At 50.0% G+C, this 18504-nt stretch overlaps 1 protein-coding gene and 1 pseudogene across 3 annotated transcripts in view; one reads left to right on the forward strand and one right to left on the reverse strand.

The window, feature by feature from the left end:
• The window catches only part of Arhgef7 (Rho guanine nucleotide exchange factor 7), a 106744-nt gene extending 103203 nt beyond the window's left edge, over positions 1–3541 (reverse strand). The window contains exon 1 of one of the 3 annotated variants that reach the window (XM_085844208.1): positions 3095–3541. In XM_085844208.1, coding sequence (XP_085700334.1) covers positions 3095–3463 — 369 coding nt within the window. In that variant the 5' untranslated portion in view covers positions 3464–3541. The remainder of the gene's footprint in view (positions 1–3094) is intronic. The other 2 variants (XM_085844206.1, XM_085844207.1) reach the window with 2 other exon arrangements.
• Positions 3542–16348: 12807 nt separating this feature from the next.
• Positions 16349–16789, forward strand: LOC147002539 (large ribosomal subunit protein uL24 pseudogene; annotated as a pseudogene).
• Positions 16790–18504: the final 1715 nt, after the last annotated feature.

Below are 18504 nucleotides of genomic sequence, written 5' to 3' on the forward strand. Positions count from 1 at the left end.
ACATGGTGGGCCCAGCCCCCAGGACCTCAGAATGTGGTTTTACCTGGTGATGGTCACTTGGGAGGTAATTGGGGAGATGCCCTCATACCAGGTAGGGGACCTATGGTGGATTTGGACAGAACGGATTTGCCCACAGTGAGAACTTCATATAACACAGTTGTGCTTCCACAAACTTAGGGATCCCTGAGAGTGTGAGAAAGGCCTGGGCAAGTGGCAAGTGCCCCAGTACATGCAGGAAGCACACGCCATACCTTGGTCACGAATTTCTGGCCACCAGACCACGAAACAAATGCATATATGGGGGGGGGACCCCCTGGTTTCAGTTACATTCCCAAATCCTGGTGACCCCAGTTCTCCCACAGAGAATGCCATGTGGACTGCACACAGCTTCCCTGACCAATTCAGGGACAAACAGTAGGAACAAAGTTCCTGGAGGCTTTTAGGGAAATGAAGCACCTTTGCACACTGCGTCCACAAGTAAAATTAAAACAGCATTTTAGCATAGATTATGCTTGGTGGTTTTCTATCCTCTAAAATTCCTGCATCTATGGTGTGCCTCCTTTGGACAAAATAACCTAGAAGTGTCTGTAAGCAGGAGTTTACTAAGGATGGTGCTGCCAAGGCTCAGGGACACGATGGCTAAGACAGGTTTGGGATCAGAAAAGGGAGGGAACAGGATGGGACCAGCTCAGGCCTGACTCTCCAGAGAACAATCAAAGGGCAAAAGTTTGATCCCCAGAGCTGGGGAGACTTGCCAATCCCAGCCTCCCTCTTTCCTGCAACCAAGAGCCGTGGCAGGCAGCAGTTAGCAGAACCTCTTACCACCAGTCTGAGGCTCACTCCTCTCGCCTCCAAAGAGAAGAAGAAGAAACACAGAGGCTTCAGGAACGGGACCCTAACCCTCCATTTTCTTTGCCTGAACTGGAGCTTAAGGAATGTCCCGTCCCCGCTAGCCAACCCCGTTGTGAAACACATCAGGACGTGCTCTTAATAAAAGACACATGGGAAGCCTTCCTTCGGCACTCATTCCCAGGCCTGGACTCCATTTTAAACTCATGAACTTGCGAAAGGGAAGTCCTACGCTGCTCACAACCCTCCAGTGTCAGCATGCCCACGTAGCAATGGGTCCAGCTAAGACCCTTCACGTGCCAGACCTAAGTTCAGCTCTGTTTCCAGGCATTTCCTTTTTAAGGAGAGAGGGTCTCCCTCTGGCATTCCAGCACCGAAGCAAAAGCTGCCCCACACATGTGCTTCAAGACAAATGTGATTCCATGCAAGCATTCATTGCCAAGTGCGGATGACTTCATGGCAGATGCAAACTCGTGGAATCCAGTATTTCAGACAGTGGCTGATGGTTTACTCCCCACAAATACCCCTCACTCAAGAGCCAGGGACTATCTGTACAGGGTCATCAGCCTTCACAAAGAGAGTCAAAACAACAGCGACCCAAGACATTTCCACTTGACTGTAGTTTCTTCAGAATGTTTGAGACCAATCTAGCTGCCAAAGGCTAGCCCTTTTTATTCATCTCTCTGTGTTGTGTCAGAGATGAAAGAGGCGCTGCAAGTTCCTTCGGGGATCTTTCTAGAATGTAAAACACATCACGTGACATGTTTGCCTGACCATACCAACGCTGCAAACATGTCATGTGACGTGTTCATGGATGGGAACATGTCCATTGACATAGCACAGGAATCTTTTTACAGCTTTGCCTCAGAAACAGAAGAGGGTTATCTTTAAGAACCTTAGCATGTGTCTCACTCAGACGTCTGTCTTTTATTATCACCAATGGCCAGGGGACAGCCGGGTTTTCTCAGTGTCTGGCAAGTCAGACCCTGCTCTCTTCAGTCGTCGCATCTTAAAATTGTAACTTTATTGATCTGCCCCATTTATAAACAGCATTTCCCACATCAGTTAGTCCTTCTAAGATGCATGTCGTTTTCAATACAATGTTCAAGAAAACACCTAAAACCTGTGGTACGCATGTGGAACTCATAGTAATTGTTTTCTGACACTGCAGCATGCCAATTTATGAATACAATTAGAATTTCTGCTTTTTCAGGTCACTTAATATGCATTAACAGAATGTCCTGCCTAGGGCCTGTCCGTGTGTATGTGCATGTGCGTGTGTGTGTGTGTGTGTGTGTGTGTGTGCTCCATTAAGAAGTGTTACTTCTTCCTAATTATGGGACACTTCCATTTCTGTATTTAACACCTTTTAAGTTACTAAGGATCTTAAGTTTTCTTGTAAACTGTGTATTGGCATAATCTTGAACACAGGACTTTAGTATTTTTTGACCTATCAAAGCTGGCTGTTCTTAGAAGTGCTCCCAACCCCTGACCCGGCCAGCTATGTGAGCTTACAAATGAAAACAAACTTTGGTCACCCAGAGCGGTGGTCAAGGTTCACACTGCAGAGTCAGGGAGCCAGCAGCCAGCAGCAGCAGGCAGACAGCTCCAAATCTAGCAGGCAGTGAGGATAAAAATTCTGATCCATCCCCAAAGAAATCGGGCTTCAGCACCCCGTGTGCGCTGTTCTGCAGGCTTGGCTGAGTGAAGAATCCCTTGATGGGGAAGGCAGTAAGTCATTTCACAGCTCGGCCCTCCCTTGGCTTTTGATGCATCCTTTAAACATGCCCAGCCACCGGTCCATTCAACGCAAGAGTCAGACTGCAAAGGCAGCGACGAAACCGTTCAAACAAAGCCATCGCAGAAAGCTGCGCGGCACAGAGACGAGGTTTTCCGATCGGTGTCGGCGAGGGGCGAAGCCGACCTCCCAACTTCACGTTAGGGTGGAGCAGAACCCCACCGCCGCCGGCACAGCCAACTCTCCTTCTCGTGACCCCGAGCCGGCCCCGAGCGTCACCGCGGCCCCCTCCGCTGTCTGTGCTCTCAGGGCGGGTCCCCTTCCCGGCGCCCCGCACACAATGGCGCCCCGAACTCCCGCCGCCGGTCCCCGCGCCTTGCGCGCCGCCGGGTCCGCGCACAAAGGAGGGCGCGCGGGCCCCGAGCCGGCGCGCGCCAGGTGCTCCCGCGCGCCCCGCCGCCCGCCCGGGCCGGGGACCCACCCGAAGACCGTGCCATGGCCACTTACTTTCTCGATGGTCCCGGGCAGCAGACGCTCCAGCAGCCGGCATAGGACCACCCCGTCCTTGAGCGACGCCTGCAAGAAGACCTCAGGGTCCGAGATGGTTTTCTTGGGCGACTCCAGCACGCCCAGGGTGATGAGCCACGTAACGGTCTGCTCGGCAGAATTCATCGCTGCGGCGGCTCGGGCTGCGCGCACAGAGGGGGCGCCGCGCGCGATCACCTCGGAGCGGCCCGGGCCGCGGCCACCCGCGCCCCCGCCGCCTCCGCGCCCATGGGCGGCCGCGCGCCGGCGATTGGCCCGGCCGGCCCAGCAGGTCCCGCTCCGCTCCGCGGGCTCGCGCGCGCCCTGGCCCGCTGTCAAGTGCCTTTTCATTAGCGGCGCAGGAACCTGCGGGCGCCCGGCACCGCCCCCGCCGCCGCCCCCCGGCCGCGGCCGCCGTCGCCCGATGACATCACCGGAGAAGAAAGACGCGGCGGCCGCCCGCGCGCACCCCGCGCCAGCCCCGGCGCACGACAGCTGGCGCGCCCCCCGCTCACCTGCGCCGCCCGCGCGCCCCGGGGCTGCGCGCCTTTGTGGGTAGGGCGGCGCGCGATTAGTAAGCGCTTCCCAGAATGCTCTCTTGAGCTAGCCCGCCGACTGCGGGGCGCGGGCGTCTCTTCGCCACCTCGCCAGCCGGCGGGGATGGCACGCACATGCTCGTTAGATCTGTGACCAGATGGGTCTCACTCAGGCAGGAACGAGCGTCGGGAACGCGGGCGCGATGCTAAGCGGCTGGCTGCAAGGCCACTGGAGGCGGGGAGCGGGAGCGGAGATGGGGGGCGGCGGGCGCGGACGACCTTAGTAGCCAGAAGCCTTGCATGACTCCTCGTGAAATTGACGGTGACGTGTCCAGCGATCGCAACCTCGGGTGGGTGTCCGCTGGAAAGCGTGCTGTCCACGTTTAGGCCCAGAACTTGGGCGTCCTCTTCCAGCGCTAAGGATGTGTGACAGGAGCCTTGGGGGGAGGGGGGAGTAGGTGAGGGCTCACCGTCAATCGACTTAGATTTCCACTTACTCCCACCACTGGTCCTATGCTTTCCCTGCTGGCTGGCACTCCTCAACAGTTTAAAATAGAGCTTGCAATGTCCCAGGAGACCTTTCCCCTGGGCCAGGCACGCACGTTCATCCAGTAACTGCTCAAGGCTAGAAGCCATGCGATGCTGTCAATTAAAAAAACAAAAAACAAAAACAAAACAAAACAAAAAAAAATGATCACAGGTTCGACTCTCTCCCCTGCATTCTCCAGGTGCTTCCATCACCACCATCGATTGCATTTAATAGCATCTTCTGGTTAAATGACTACATTTCTGTTCCAGACAGAAACAAAGCATTAAAATAGTGTGAAGTCTGTTGAGGGCCAGCTTCTCTGTGGTGGCAGCTGCCTTCAGTGCAGTGCTAGCCAGCCTTGACCAACCACTGCCGTAATAAGGTGTCTTTACCACCGACAGACCCAAGCCTCACTTTTTGTCCATTTTCCTGGTTACATATGAGATCCTCCTGCCCTAGGAGCCCCACATCAGCCAGTTTCCCATCTTGCTTCCCTGTGGAGGTCCAGAGAGTGGCAATGCAAAACTGACCACCGCCCGAGCCTATCGACCAAAGCTGCTCAACCCAGAAGAAACTTTCCCTACTGCTGAATTGGAAAATTTACTCATTACAATTTTTAAATCCTGTTAGATTAGGTCTGGCCTTATCACGCAGTACAAAAAGAAAGCTATATATATTGACTGTCAAGTGACCTAAGGAAGCCAGGCAGAGGCCGACTTAACAGACAGAGGAAGTTGGGAACCAATGGTCAGACTGGACCATTGACTACACCCGTTCATTCTGGGAAAAAAGCCCCTAAGCTGCTAAATGATAACCTTACAGATCACCTTCTTTTAACCCCAGTACACGCTAATTTCAAATCATTATTTGGAGGAGATCCTAGAAAGTAGCCCTGCTCACAACTGTGTCGTTGAGGAGCTTCGCTGAGCACTTCTGGTGTCCAAGGTGAACCCTTGGTCAAATTTCCTCGGCATTTTCTAAATCCCTGCTACAAGACTGAGGAGAGGAGATGCCCTTCTCCCTGTGGGTAGAGAAACACCAACTGGAATGTCAGAAGCCCTCACTCCAGCCTGAGCCTCCTGGAGGAGTGGATTAGCCATCTTCCCTACACACCTGAGCCAGTACCTTGTGATGGATCTCTCCTTAAACAAGCAGCTGATTGGCTGATATGGATGGATAATAGATGATTGACAGACAGGCGGTAATTGCTAGATTGATAGATGTTAGCTAATACACTTGGACACCTAAGAATGTACCATTTACTGCTGTGTGATATTCTGTGGCTTCATTTCTTTAGAGAACCCTAACGCAGTACGTGTGCCAGCATGGTCTCCGCTGATGAGAGATGTGGCTTCAGGCTCCTTTCTTGTGTGGCTACTTCCTAGGGTCCCCTCCGACATACCTGCCTCAGTCCAGATTCATAGCGTCAGTGCTGGCTAAACAAGGACATGGGAAGGTTGGATATGGCTGCAGTGATAAGCAGTCATCAGTCATAGCATAGCTTTTGCTCCTTACCCGCCGATCACCCCCTGGGCATTGGTGTACCCCCACTGAGTCCTGGATTATTTCTTGAGATTGCCATCGTCTTCAGGAAATGAAGTAGCTCAAAACAGCAAGAATACGTTCTATTATAGTTTAGAGGCTGAAATCATTGAGCATCTGAATGACTGGTCCCTCATAGAGGTGTGTGTGGGGATCTGTCAAGGTCCCCTCTTATCTCTGCAGGGGCCACTCGTCTTTGGACATCCTTCCTTGGCTCACACATTAACTCCCCAATCTCCATCTGACTTCTCATGGCATGTGCGTCCTTTCTATGCTTAGGTCTAAACATCTCTGTCCTTGGAAGATGCCAGTCACAGGGGAAGCCACCCTCTCTGACCCAGGGTAACTCCATCTTGATGACATATAGAGACCCTGCTTCCAAATAAAGTCCCACGTATGGGTACTGGGAGTTACGGCTTAAACATGCTTGTTGGGGCATACCAACCCCAAATCAGATCGTCTGAGTTGCCCCCAGCACCCCACCTCAGGTACATCCCACTGGGGGAAGGGATGGAGCTTCCCACCATCCGTCAGAAGGTGATGGTGCCCAAGGACACTCTAATATGTGTCTGGCTCTACAGGCGCTGATGTGGAATCCTTCAGAAGGGTGGCTCCTTTGGGAATCCAACCATCACCGTCTGTGACTCCGGGCCAGACTCTGGAGAGTCTCCATGAGGGCCTTGGGTTGTGGTTCCAACAGAGAGATCAAGGTGAGAAGCTACCTACTCCTGCTGCTCCCTCATTGCAGCATCCTGAGCTGCAGAAGTGCATCCTGGATTCATGGAATCTGAGGGATTCATCATTGTGTCTGTTCCTAGTCCCTCTTGCTTTCATCTTTTCTGTTTGCTTGTTTGTTTGTTTTTTTTTTCATTTTTAAATTTTATTTATGAATGCACACCAGAAAGAGGGCATCAGATCCCATTACAGATGGTTGTGAGCCACCACGTGGTTGCTGGGAATTGAACTCAGGACCTCTGGAAGAGCGATAGGTGCTCTTAACCGCTAAGCCATCTCTCCAATCCCTTTATTTGTTTTTTGAGACAGGGTTTTTCTGTGTAGTCCTGGCTGTCCTAGAACTTGCTCCATAGGCAAGCACCACCACCACCACCATCCCCCAAGTTCATTCATTCATTCATTCATTCATTCACTGAGACAGGGTCTCATGGAGCCCAGGCTGCCCTAGAACTTCCTATATAGCTGAGGACAATCATGACCTTATCCCCCTGCCTCTGCTTTTCCAGTGCTGGAATGACAGATGTGTGCCACCATTCTGTTCTATGTGGGGCTGAGAATTGAACCCAGGGCTTTGTGCATGCTAAGCAAAAACTTTACCTAGTGAGCCCCAGCCCCAGCTTGCCTTCCTTTGTCTCTCCATGCCTGCTGTAGGACACTCGCTCACACGTATGGGCACCCCATCCGTGACATCACAGCTTTTGCTCCTGACCTGCCTACCAAAAGTATTTTGTACCTGAACATGAGCCTGTAATCCCACTATTTATTGGGAGGAAGAGGCAAGAAGATCAGGAGTTCAAAAGCAGCTTGGCTGCATACATAGCAAGGCCCTATCTCTCTCCACCCCAAAGATGTTTACTAGCAATTGCCTAAAAAGACAGGGATCTTAACTCCTCTCCTGGGCTGAGGGCAAATTTTCTGGCTGGCCAACAGATTTAAAAACACGTCTTTGTGTGGGACAAAGTTTGGGCAGGTCTGTGTACCCCGTAAAGGCTGTTTCCAGAGCTCAGGGACCCTCATCGGTGCCTCAAGCCCACCATGCACAGCATCTGTGTGCCCTACCCCAGCTCCAGAAGACTCAGGAGGGAAGGGCAAGATGCAAATGTAAAGCCCCTGCCACCTACAGAGAGACTCTGAGGTCCTCTGTCCAAAACCCAGGAGTCACCCTGCTCCTGACAGCAATCAGAATTCTGGGTAACTGCCCTGACTCAACTCTCAGTCCCCTGCAAGTCCCCAGAATACCTCACTTGTTCCAAGACTCCACCCCTTCCCCCTCCCATTCTGCTCCCACTCCCTCTGGAGAGAGCCCTCACTGTGTCCCACGAGTTCTATAAGGGAACACTTCCTTTCTTACTGTTTCCAAAGGGAGTTATAATTTCCCTCTGATTCTCTCCTTTGCCACAGTGCTATGAAGAGTGTGCTTCTTAATAGCCAAGAATGTGAGGCTGCTGGCCGCTGACGCGATTGGCCAACTGAACCTGTAAATACCACTTTGCAAAACTGGCCCACGAGCACACGAGCACACGAGTGTATGCTCCCTGTTCGAGGGAGTGTTATGTTATATAAACCTTTGCGCCTAGAGAAGAAAAGAGAAACTTCTGTGAGACACTTGTACACTCCCAGTATGTATCAAGAATAGTTTCCATGAGCCCCACACCCAGGATGCTCAACCATAGCCACCCACACAACCAGAGAACGTTTTCAATACAAGCCTCTAACAAAAAGTGGGAGGCTAGTAACGAAACCAGACGTATAATGTGGCTCTCCCCAAATTTTTACAGGCAATGTGTGTAAGGGGGAGCAGAGAGGAGGGGGTTAGGTGTGTACAATGTGTGGTACATGCTCGGTGTGTGTGGGAAGGCTGTGGTATGGCATATGTGCATGTGCCCCTATGGTATAGGGTGTGTGTGTGTATGGTGTGTTGTGTGTGAGCTGGGGTACGTATTCTGTGGATACACTCCTGTAGCTACCACCATAATGTGGCCATGGCCATTGCTCGGATCCATAACCACAAAACCTCTACAGCCATGCTCTGCCTACTGGGTTTCTAAGTCCTTTCTGGCACCTGCCTTTTAAATATCTCTTCTGTATCGGTTCTCAAGCCTCTGGCGCTGGAATTCCAGGCATTGTTAGCATTAGCAAATGTGTATGTAGAGGGAGACCTGCCTTACCACCACCAGTGCAGAATGAGCTCCAAGTTCTGGGCAGAACCCCCTCAGCTCAGGGTCCAGGGGAATATGGTTCAAAGAAGAGACAAGAAACAGGGAGTGTTTGCTTAAGATAAGATCTTGCTACATACATAGTTCAAGACTCTTCCTGCTCTCCAGGGCTGAGGGCTGGGGTTAGAGGCATGAACCACTATACCAGCTCTACATAGTGCTGGAGCCAGAACTCGGGACTCCATGCATAGTAGGCAAGCGCTCTGCTGACTAAGCACACCCCCAAGCAAGTCTACTATCTGCTATTATAAAACCTGGTACAGAGAGATGGATGGCCTTTCCACAAGGCCTCGCTGCCCTTGGGGTCCTCCAGCCTAGGCAAGAAGCTGACAAGTCCACCAGAGGGAGAATAGGGACACTCACATGTCCCCAAATCCATCAAAGCTCAAGATTTACAAGGGACTTTGCTGGTGGACGGCATGTCCTCGGCGGCATCTCAATATGCAGAACCCCAGCCCTGAGACTGGCCAGGATGGCGAGGCTGAAGCACCGGGGCGAGGCCAGCTGCTCCACGCCTGCGTCCTCGGTGTTAGCACCTGCTAAGTCTACAGACCGCCCTCTCTAAGTCCTACTAACACAGTGCTGCTTAGGGACCCACATTCTAAACCATGGTTTGAGGAAACTACACAACATGAGTCTCTGCTGGCCTCAGCTGTACTGAACTCCCAGCCCAACAGGAACCTGGAGAGCCAGGATAGCCCAAAGCAAAAGGTCTGCACATCCATTGCGCTTCATCCCTCCTTCCACATCAGTAACTCACTCTGTCCAGGCAGGGGTGGGCAGTGCTACTTTAGCTGACTTGGAGACAGCACATGCCAAGGAAAATGACTCGGCTGGGACGGGAGCAGGCCTGTACCTGGAGGCTTGGCATGACCCTGTGGAGGATTTGGGAGATGTGTGGTTGCTCCTAAGGGGGAACTGGAGCACCTCTGACACCCAGAGGCTCTCTAACCCAGTCATCTCTAGATCTCAGAAAGAACCTACCCATGAGCACAGCAAGAGGACTCAGCTAGTAGACCATCCTGACAGAATGAGAGGTTAGCACGTGGATAGAAGAGGAGGCTCACAGATTTGGATCCCAGGACTGGGTTCAGCTTCTGGGGACCCTAGTAAGGGACAGTCTGTGATGCCTGCTGAACACAGATCTTCATAAACCAGTTAGAGCTGGTCCAAGGGAAGCCCCTCTCCTGGGGCCACATAACAGTGTCTCCACCCAAGAGAGCACCTGTGCAGGGGGTGGGGGAGGCATCAGGGGTGAGCTCTACACCCCTAACTTCTTTACATAGGTCGGTGATCTGGTGATCTCGATGGCATAGCAGCCTCTTGCTGATCTGGCGCACAGAGCTTGCCTGTTTTCATGCACTGTCAAGTTTGAGTCTGCAACCTTGCAAAACTGATGTCAGGCGTGGAAAACGTTTCTCTAGTAGGTTACCACTTGCATTGGTTGGTTAAGGCCTCCATAACAATGTGCCACAGATGGAGGGGCTCAAACAACATGCTTTTATCTCACAAAGTCCTGGGGTGGGAGGTTCAGGTAAGATCCTTCCTGGGTGTACCTGGTACCTTCACACTGTGCCTTCTTAGGGTAGATCTGGGCTCTACCCCAGCACATACAACAACCACCAAGAAACCCAGTTCCAGTCTCTGTGGCCTGAAACAGTGCCGCCCTCCGTTCTGCTCCATCAGCTCAGCACCTTCCTGCCTGGGTGGAGTAGCCATAAGATGACCCTATGCTTATGTCTGGCAGCCAGTAATGAGCTCAAGATGGATCAGATGTTCCCCTGTGGGGTTTCAGCTGCTTCTGATGTTTCCTCGGTGCCTTAGGGACTCAGCCTTGTTCTCAAGTGTCACAGAAAGGCACAAGCAGGGACGGACAGCCATGCCCAGGTATCCATCTCTCCAGGTTGGTGATCACTAGGAAGAGAAAGTGTAGCCAGAGACACTGAAACTAGTGGGCTTCGTGACTGCTTATTGTTAAGTGGCCAGAGGTGACATCCTCAAACCCCTATTGCCACTGCCCAGAGGTCAGACATATCCACAAGTGGGAAATGTCACCTTGTAACTAAGATAAAAATGTTCACAGTGGGGGAAGTGTATTCCACAGCAGTAAGGGATCATGGGTAAAGTTCCAGGGAATTAAAAGGTTTAAAGATGTGAGAGGAAGAATTAAACGTTGATTGTTGGTGTGGAACTATCTCCTCCTACAGAAGACAAAAAAAGAAAAAGAAAACAACAGAGCAGCAGGTAAGTACAAGCTATCTGTGGGGGAAAACCATGAAGTTACAATCGACTTCGTTAGTAAACACCAATGATAACAACTTAAACCAAAAATGTCATCATTAATATAAAAATAAATGTAAGATATGAAAACATTATCAAAAACATAACACAAACAAGTTGAAATTAATTTTATTTTTGTGTATGAGTGTTTTGTCGGTGTGTGTTTGTGTCCTGGTGCCCTCAGAGGCCAGGATAGGGCATTGAGATCCCCCAATACTGGAGTTACAGACAGTTGTGAGCTGCCCTGTAGATGCTGGGAACTGAACCTGGGTCTTTTGCAAGAGCAGCCAATGTTCTCTAGTGCTGAGCCATAGCTCCAACCCCACAAGTTAAAATAAAATGTCCCCCAGGACCAGCAAGATAACTGGTAATTCAGTAGGTAAAGGTGCTTGGTGACAAGCCTGGTGATCTGAGTTCAACCTCCTGGAACCACAAAGAGGAAGGAGAAAAGTGACTCCTGAAAGATGCTTCTGTGGCACATGTGCACACATGCACACATGCAGAGAGAGAGACAGAGAGACAGAGAGAGACAGAGACAGGGAGAACATAGAGGAAAAGGGACTGAGAATAAACCTTAAGAAGTAATAAAAAGATGACTCAATTGAGACCTAGTGTCATTTGTCCCAGACTGGCTCATGTAATCATTATTCCAGTTGGTACACTGTAAGAGATATGTTGAGTAGAAAGGGTAGAAACAGCAATAGAATGTCCAAGGGAGACCACGGCAGGTCAGAACCCAACTCAAAGCTGTGATTTCTAGTGGAGAAGGACTCAGGGCAAACCCAGATCAGTGGGACTGGATGGAGGTCAGGAACCACATCCATGAGTGATCCCTGGCTTACCACAGAGCCACATCCCAGGTCAGCAATGGAGGGACGTCCCCCTTGCTCAGCACATGCTGATCAACAGTGACATTCTGTTGCGGCCTGCCCGCAGTCCACAACACGAACGGTTCAACTGAGAATGGCAGTTCGCTGAAAAGAGAGGAATCTAGACGGGGCGGAAGAAAGAATGGAGCTAAGACAAATCCTGATCAAAGCTCAATTTTACTAATTCCAGACACTCAGTTATAAAGGGAGGGGGAGGGAACCCAATATCCCGCCAAGTAACTCAGGGTCCAGTAGCAGGACGAACACGTGTGTGCCTCCAGGCAGCAAAGGCAGGTTCCAGCAGTAGGTAGGCGTGGCAGGACGAATGAGCCGGTAGCTCCACCCTTGAGCAGGCAGGTTCCAGGCTGGGGGAAGGGAGGCCACAACATTCTATATGCAATCAAGCCCCGCTTCATTCTTTACCCAAACCCCAAAATTCCTGATGGGTTTGGGGCACACTGGAGATGGGCAAGTCTGAAACTCAGGAAGTAAAATCCAACCGGCTCCAAAATCAAAATGCATGCTATAGTGTTATTGAATTAAAGTAATTTTCATTCTCATAATGGTATAACTGTCACACAGACAAATATCCTCAGGAAAGAGTATCAGGAAACACACCCCTGGAATGTGTCATAGAGCTATGGGTGCTGCTATGCGCTCTGAGAACCATCTCCAGGGGTCAGGCTTTAGGTGGTTTTGTAATCTAGGTGGAAGGCACATGCTCATTGTACAATTCTTTTAACGTTTCTCTACCTTTAAAAGTATTTTGCCTTGTGCCTTTAATTCCAGAACTCAGGAGGCACAGGTAGGTGGATCTCTATGAATTTGAGGCTAGCCTGATCTACAGAGCAAGTTCCAGAACAGTCAGGGCTACCAGAGATTCATTCTCTCTCTCTCTCAATATCTCTCTCTCTCAATATCTCTCTCTCTCTCTCTCTCACACACACACACACACACACACACACACACACACAAAAAAAAAAAAAAAGAAACAAGGGAGGGAGGGAAGGAGAGAGGAAGGAAGGGAGGGAGGGAGGAGGAAGAGAAAGGGAAAGGATGGGCCAGACAGCTGGGTGTGACTCTGGGCAAGCTGCTCACTACGGAGCAGAGGACACTGCTCACTATCAGATCTGCCACACCAAAACCTATCAAGGCTGCAACTTACTTTGCAGATATTCCTGACCCCAGGCTGCTCCCAGCCCAGCTGCGATGACTGTGCTTTCCTGCCCCTTAGGGGTGATCCCAACAGTGCCCATGCTTACCTGGACTGTTTAGTCATGACCATACAGGCTTGGAGGCTACAAAGGGCCGTTACCTGCTTTGTTTGCCCATCAGAAGAACATTTGGAGACCTTGTGCTCCAGAGTCCAAGCCTCCTGTGGTCCTTGGAGCTGTTCACTGTACAGTTCTTTTAACTTTCCTCTGCCTTTAAAAGTTTTTTTGCCAGGAGGTAGTGCCTGACTTCAGACTTCAGAAACCCTCTGGGTTTGGGGTCTCCTGTGAGATCAGCAGAGGCACAGGGAGAGGCTTCTATATTGTCCCCTCTCCATCCTTCCTAGCATTCTGATCAGCCTCCATGCAGAGTGTGTACACACACACACACACACACACACACACACACACACACAGATGAGGTACTTCCCCTAAGATGGGCCTTGCCAGCCTGCCTCAGAGAATGGGCTTGTTACCTTGACTGGCATTGTGAGTGACAACCTGCTCCCTCCCAGATATTTGTTCTGGTTACTGGGGCAGAATCAGCCACCTCTGCCACCCTGACCTAGGTTATATCATGGGAAAGCAAGGGAAATTGTGACCTCTAAGTGGCCAAGCCTGATAACAGTCTTTGAATCCTCAGTTTGAAAGACCCTATGGATTGTTTAGTGGCTTTTGAGAGAATCCTGACTTTTAAAAACTAACACTTGCTCCCCAGAGTGAAATCCTGGGAAAATGGCTTTGAGGCAGAAGGCTGGTGATGGGGCTGATTGGGAACTACGTCTGTCCGGGTGACTCAGAGACCTCAGCAAAGGGGCGGATCCTTGCCTTAAGCATGTTTAAGGCTGCTGGACCAGACACAGCAGAAAGACTACGCTAGGGACTGGGGGAGAATTTAGAGGCACGTGGCAAGGATGGTTTGGAGAGAAGGGACGAGACAGAGCCTGGAGAGGAACTAGGGAACATCTCACTTCCTGGAATTCTGTCTTAGTGCCAGCCCCGAAAGCCTCAGGCCCCAGACAGGCAGCTCACACCTTCCAGACATGGAAGTGACTCCCTATCTATGCTGGGGCTCTCCTTCCTGCCCCTAGAGTTTGGTGCCGGAGGAAAGTGACTCTGGCAAGGTTTCAACAAGAAAGCAGAAGTGTAGTAGCTCTAATGCTTACCTGAACTGCTAGGTAAAGCCTTACTTGGGACACAGTGATTTCTGGGTAGAACACAACATCCATATTTAAAAAAAAAAAAATCTAACTTCCTTGGGGCTGGGAAAATGGTTTAGTCTGAAAAGTACTTGCCCTGCAAGCTTAAGGACCAGAGTTCAACCAGGCAGAAAAGGCTAAGCATGGTGGCACACACAAGTAACCCCAGCACTAGGAAGGCAGAGGCAGGCAGGTCCCTGGAGCCCACTGGCCTATCAGCCTGGCCTAAACCATGAGAGACCTTGCCTAAAAACCAAGATGGATGGTGAACTGATGAATAACATCCAAGGTTGTCTTCTGACTTCCATATGTGCATCCATAGACATGCATGTGGACTCTCTCTCTCTCTCTCTCTCTCTCTCTCTCTCTCTCTCTCTCCCTCCCTCCCTCCCTCTCTCCCTCCCTCTCTCTCGCCGGCTTGCTTGATGGCTCACTCGTGTGTGCACACGTGCTCAAACGCACGCACACACACACGCTTACACAAAAAGACATACACACCCTCACACACACACACAGAGACAGACACATAGACCCCCCCCCCCGCAACACACACATACTAGAGTCCATTTTGGTTCAGACGCACAGCAAGAAGATAACGATCATTCACTCCAGTATCCACCTAGAAGCAGGGACTCACACAGTCTGACCTTCAGTCGGTTTAGTCATGGCTTGATCTCCTCCAAACTCCACAAACTGAGCTTCCACAGACAGTGAGGGAGGTGAGGTGCAGACCTCAGAGTGGGCAGGTCATGAGTGTTCCCCTTGTGAATGGATTGAGACTCTTCAAAAAGAGGTTTTGTGCCAGTGTGCCCACTCTTCCTGCTGAGATGGGGTGCTCTACCCTGTGAGGACAAATTACTCCAAGACCATCTTGAGCAAGACTCGGTCCTCTCTGGACAAATGGCCTTGCTGAAGCCCTGACCTCAGCTTCCCAGCCTCCAGCACAGCACGATGGGTAATCACTGTCTGTTCTTTATTGATTACCCATCTGTTCTATTTTGTCATAGTGGCACAAACAGACCGAGGCAAAGTCGATGCTTAATTTTAGAACAGATGGCAGGCTGACTGCCTAGCATCCACAAAGCCCTTGGTCCCATCTCTGTCACTGTGTAGACCACACATGGTGGCACATGCCAGTAATCCCAGCACTCAAGAGGTACAGACAGAAGGATCCGAAGTTGAACTCATCCTCAGATACGAAGCAAGTCAACTTTGCTCCTCAAAGATCAGCAAACACTGGATAACTCTGGAGCGTTTTAGTTATGTAAAAAAGCCCTCTAATATCTATGTATAAAATTATGTGAGAGGACATTTAACTTCTTCATAAAACGTATAATTTCTTAGAGTAGTTCTTGCTGATAAACATAACCTTGATCAAGTGTTCACCTCTTGGCTGTCGAGACAGATGGAGAGAGGCCTGAGGAGAACCTAAGTCGGGCACAGGACAGACACCACAAGGGGCAGGGGAGGGCTCTATTCATCTACCCTGAGCTTCTGTAGCCTGGCTGGGTCTCTCTTACCTCTCTGAGGTCTCACTGGGAGGAGCTGGAGAGAGCTCTGTCCCAACTAAAGATGGTTCCCTAATGTGCTGACTATAGACCCTGCAAAGATTTCCACAGACATCTACTAAATAAAATGGGAGCTGATACATCTAAAACAAATACACTTGAAAAAACAGAAACAAAAAGCCCTTCAATCAGGGTCTGGAGAGATGGCTCAGTGGCGCTGCTCTTGCCAAGGACCCAACTTTGGCTCTCAGCATCCAAGACGGAGAGCTTACAACAATCTGTAACTCCAGTTCCAGGGGTTCCAAAACCCTTTTCTATGCTCCACAGACACCACCCCCTGCCACATATACATAAATAAAAATAAATCTCTAAGAGCTAGAGAGATGGCTCAATGGTTAAGAACACTGACTGCTCTTCCAGGGGTCCTGAGTTCGATTCCCAGCAACTACATGGTGGCTCACAACCATCTGAAATGAGGTCTGATGCTGCCCTCTTCTCGTGTGTCTGAAGACAGCTACAGTGTGCTTACATATAATAGTGAATAAATCTTTTTTTTTTTTTTAAATCTCGCTCTTTCCTTTTGCGACCATCGGTGGATCACAGCCGCCAAAATGAAATTCAATCCCTTCATGACTTCTGACCAAAGCAAGAACTGCAAGCAGCATTTCAATGTGCCCTCTCACATTCGGAGGAAGATCATGTCTTCCCCTCTTTCCAAAGAGCTGAGACAGAAGTATAACTTTCGGTCTATGCCCATTCAGAAGGATGACGAAGTTCAGGTTGTTCTCGGACACTACAAAGGCCAGAAGATTGGCAAGGTGGTCCAAGTGTACAGGAAGAAGTACGTCATCTACATCAAACACGTCCAGCGAGAGAAGGCTAATGGCACAACCGTCCACGTGGGCATCCACCCCAGCAAGGTCGTTATCACCAGGCTAAAGCTGGACAAGGACCGCAAGAAGATCCTGGAGAGGAAAACCAAGTCCCGACAAGTAGGAAAGGAGAAGGGAAAATACAAGGAAGAAACGATCGATCGAGACATGCAGGAGTAGAGACATCTCATGCATGGCTTTCATTAAAGACTGCTTAAGTAAAAGAAAAAAAAATCTCTAACAACTGAGCAGACATACAAAAATTCTAAAGCATGCAAAGATGCCTGTGTCCCATCCCCAGGACCAACATAATGGAAGGAAATCCTAAATCCTACAAGTTGTCCTCTGACCTCTATATACATCTGAACTCCACATACATGAGTGTGTGAGCATGCACACACACACACACACACACACACTCACACACACACATACACACTCACTTACACACACACTCACACTCACACACACTCACATATATACACTCACTCACACACACTCACACACACACACTCACATATACACACTCACTCACACACACTCACACACACACTCACATATACACACTCACTCACACACTCACACACACACACACTCACTTACACACACACTCACACACACTCACATATACACACTCACTCACACACACTCATACACACTCACTTACACACACACTCACACTCACACACACTCACATATACACACTCACTCACACACACTCACACACACACTCACATATACACACTCACTCACACACACACACTCACACATACACACACACACACCCCTAGTAAAAATGTAATAAAAACCACTCATTAAGCTGGATTTGGATTTCTTTCCAAATCTGTGGAACTTTCGACCAAAGGCGGGGTAGGTGCTCCTGCAGTCACACCCAGGTGGGTCACATTACCACTTGTGATTTGTAATGAAACAGATGATCTTTATAAGCACAGTATAGGACAAAAGAGGGAGACACAGCAGGATGGGGCACTGCAATACTCATAGAAGATTAAGCCATACTCTCTGGGGAAAATCTGTGCTGTTTTCTTAGGAAGCCAGACAAGGGAGTTCTAAATATTTTATAAAATTCCATAGTGTCCTAGTTTTCTTTCTGATGAAGTGATAAACATGGACCAAAAGTGACCCAAAGAAGGAAATGGTTTGTATGGCTTACAGGTCACAGTCGTTCACTGAGGGGAGCCGCAGCAGGAACATGGGGGCAGGAACTGAAACAGAGACCATGGAGCAAGACTGGCTTCCTGCCTCTGGCTTGCTTGACCAGCTACCTTCTTTATGCATCCTGCCCAGAAGTGGTCTGCACACACACACACACACACACACACACACGTCAAATAGCAATTAAAACAAAAATGCCCCCAGAGACATGCCCACAGACCAACAGAGATTTTCCTCTTCCCAGGCATGTCAAGTTGACAGCCAAGATCAGCTATCACACCTGTATCTCAGAACTCCCAAGGTGAAAGCAGGAAAATGGAAGGTCAAAGGTCCTCCTTAGCTATGGAGCAAGTTTGAGGCCAATCCAGGCCACCTGAAATCTTGTCTCAAACACTTACCCCACAGTCTGTTTTCATTCACCAAACTGAGTCTTCAAACTGTCCCCACAGATCTTAGAGTCCTGACTTACCTGTCAATGTGGATGGATACTGCAGTTCATATTTAGTCGCTGAAGTTGGCTGAGCCTTCCTCAATGGTTTATAGTGGACGAGCTGTTTTATCAAAGTGTTCCACAAGCGTCTGGCAAGGGTGTGTGCGCATTCTAGAATCATGGGGTTGGTTATCAGGGACCGAGTTTCAAGTGTATCCATTAGAGCAAACTTCTCCTTTTGTGTGGTGGAGGGGAGGTGCTTACGTGTACCTTGGGTGTCTTCCTTGAT

This window comes from Mus caroli, unplaced genomic scaffold (assembly GCF_978045245.1).
Source record: "Mus caroli unplaced genomic scaffold, Mus_caroli_1 scaffold_10, whole genome shotgun sequence".
NCBI lineage: Eukaryota > Metazoa > Chordata > Mammalia > Rodentia > Muridae > Mus > Mus caroli.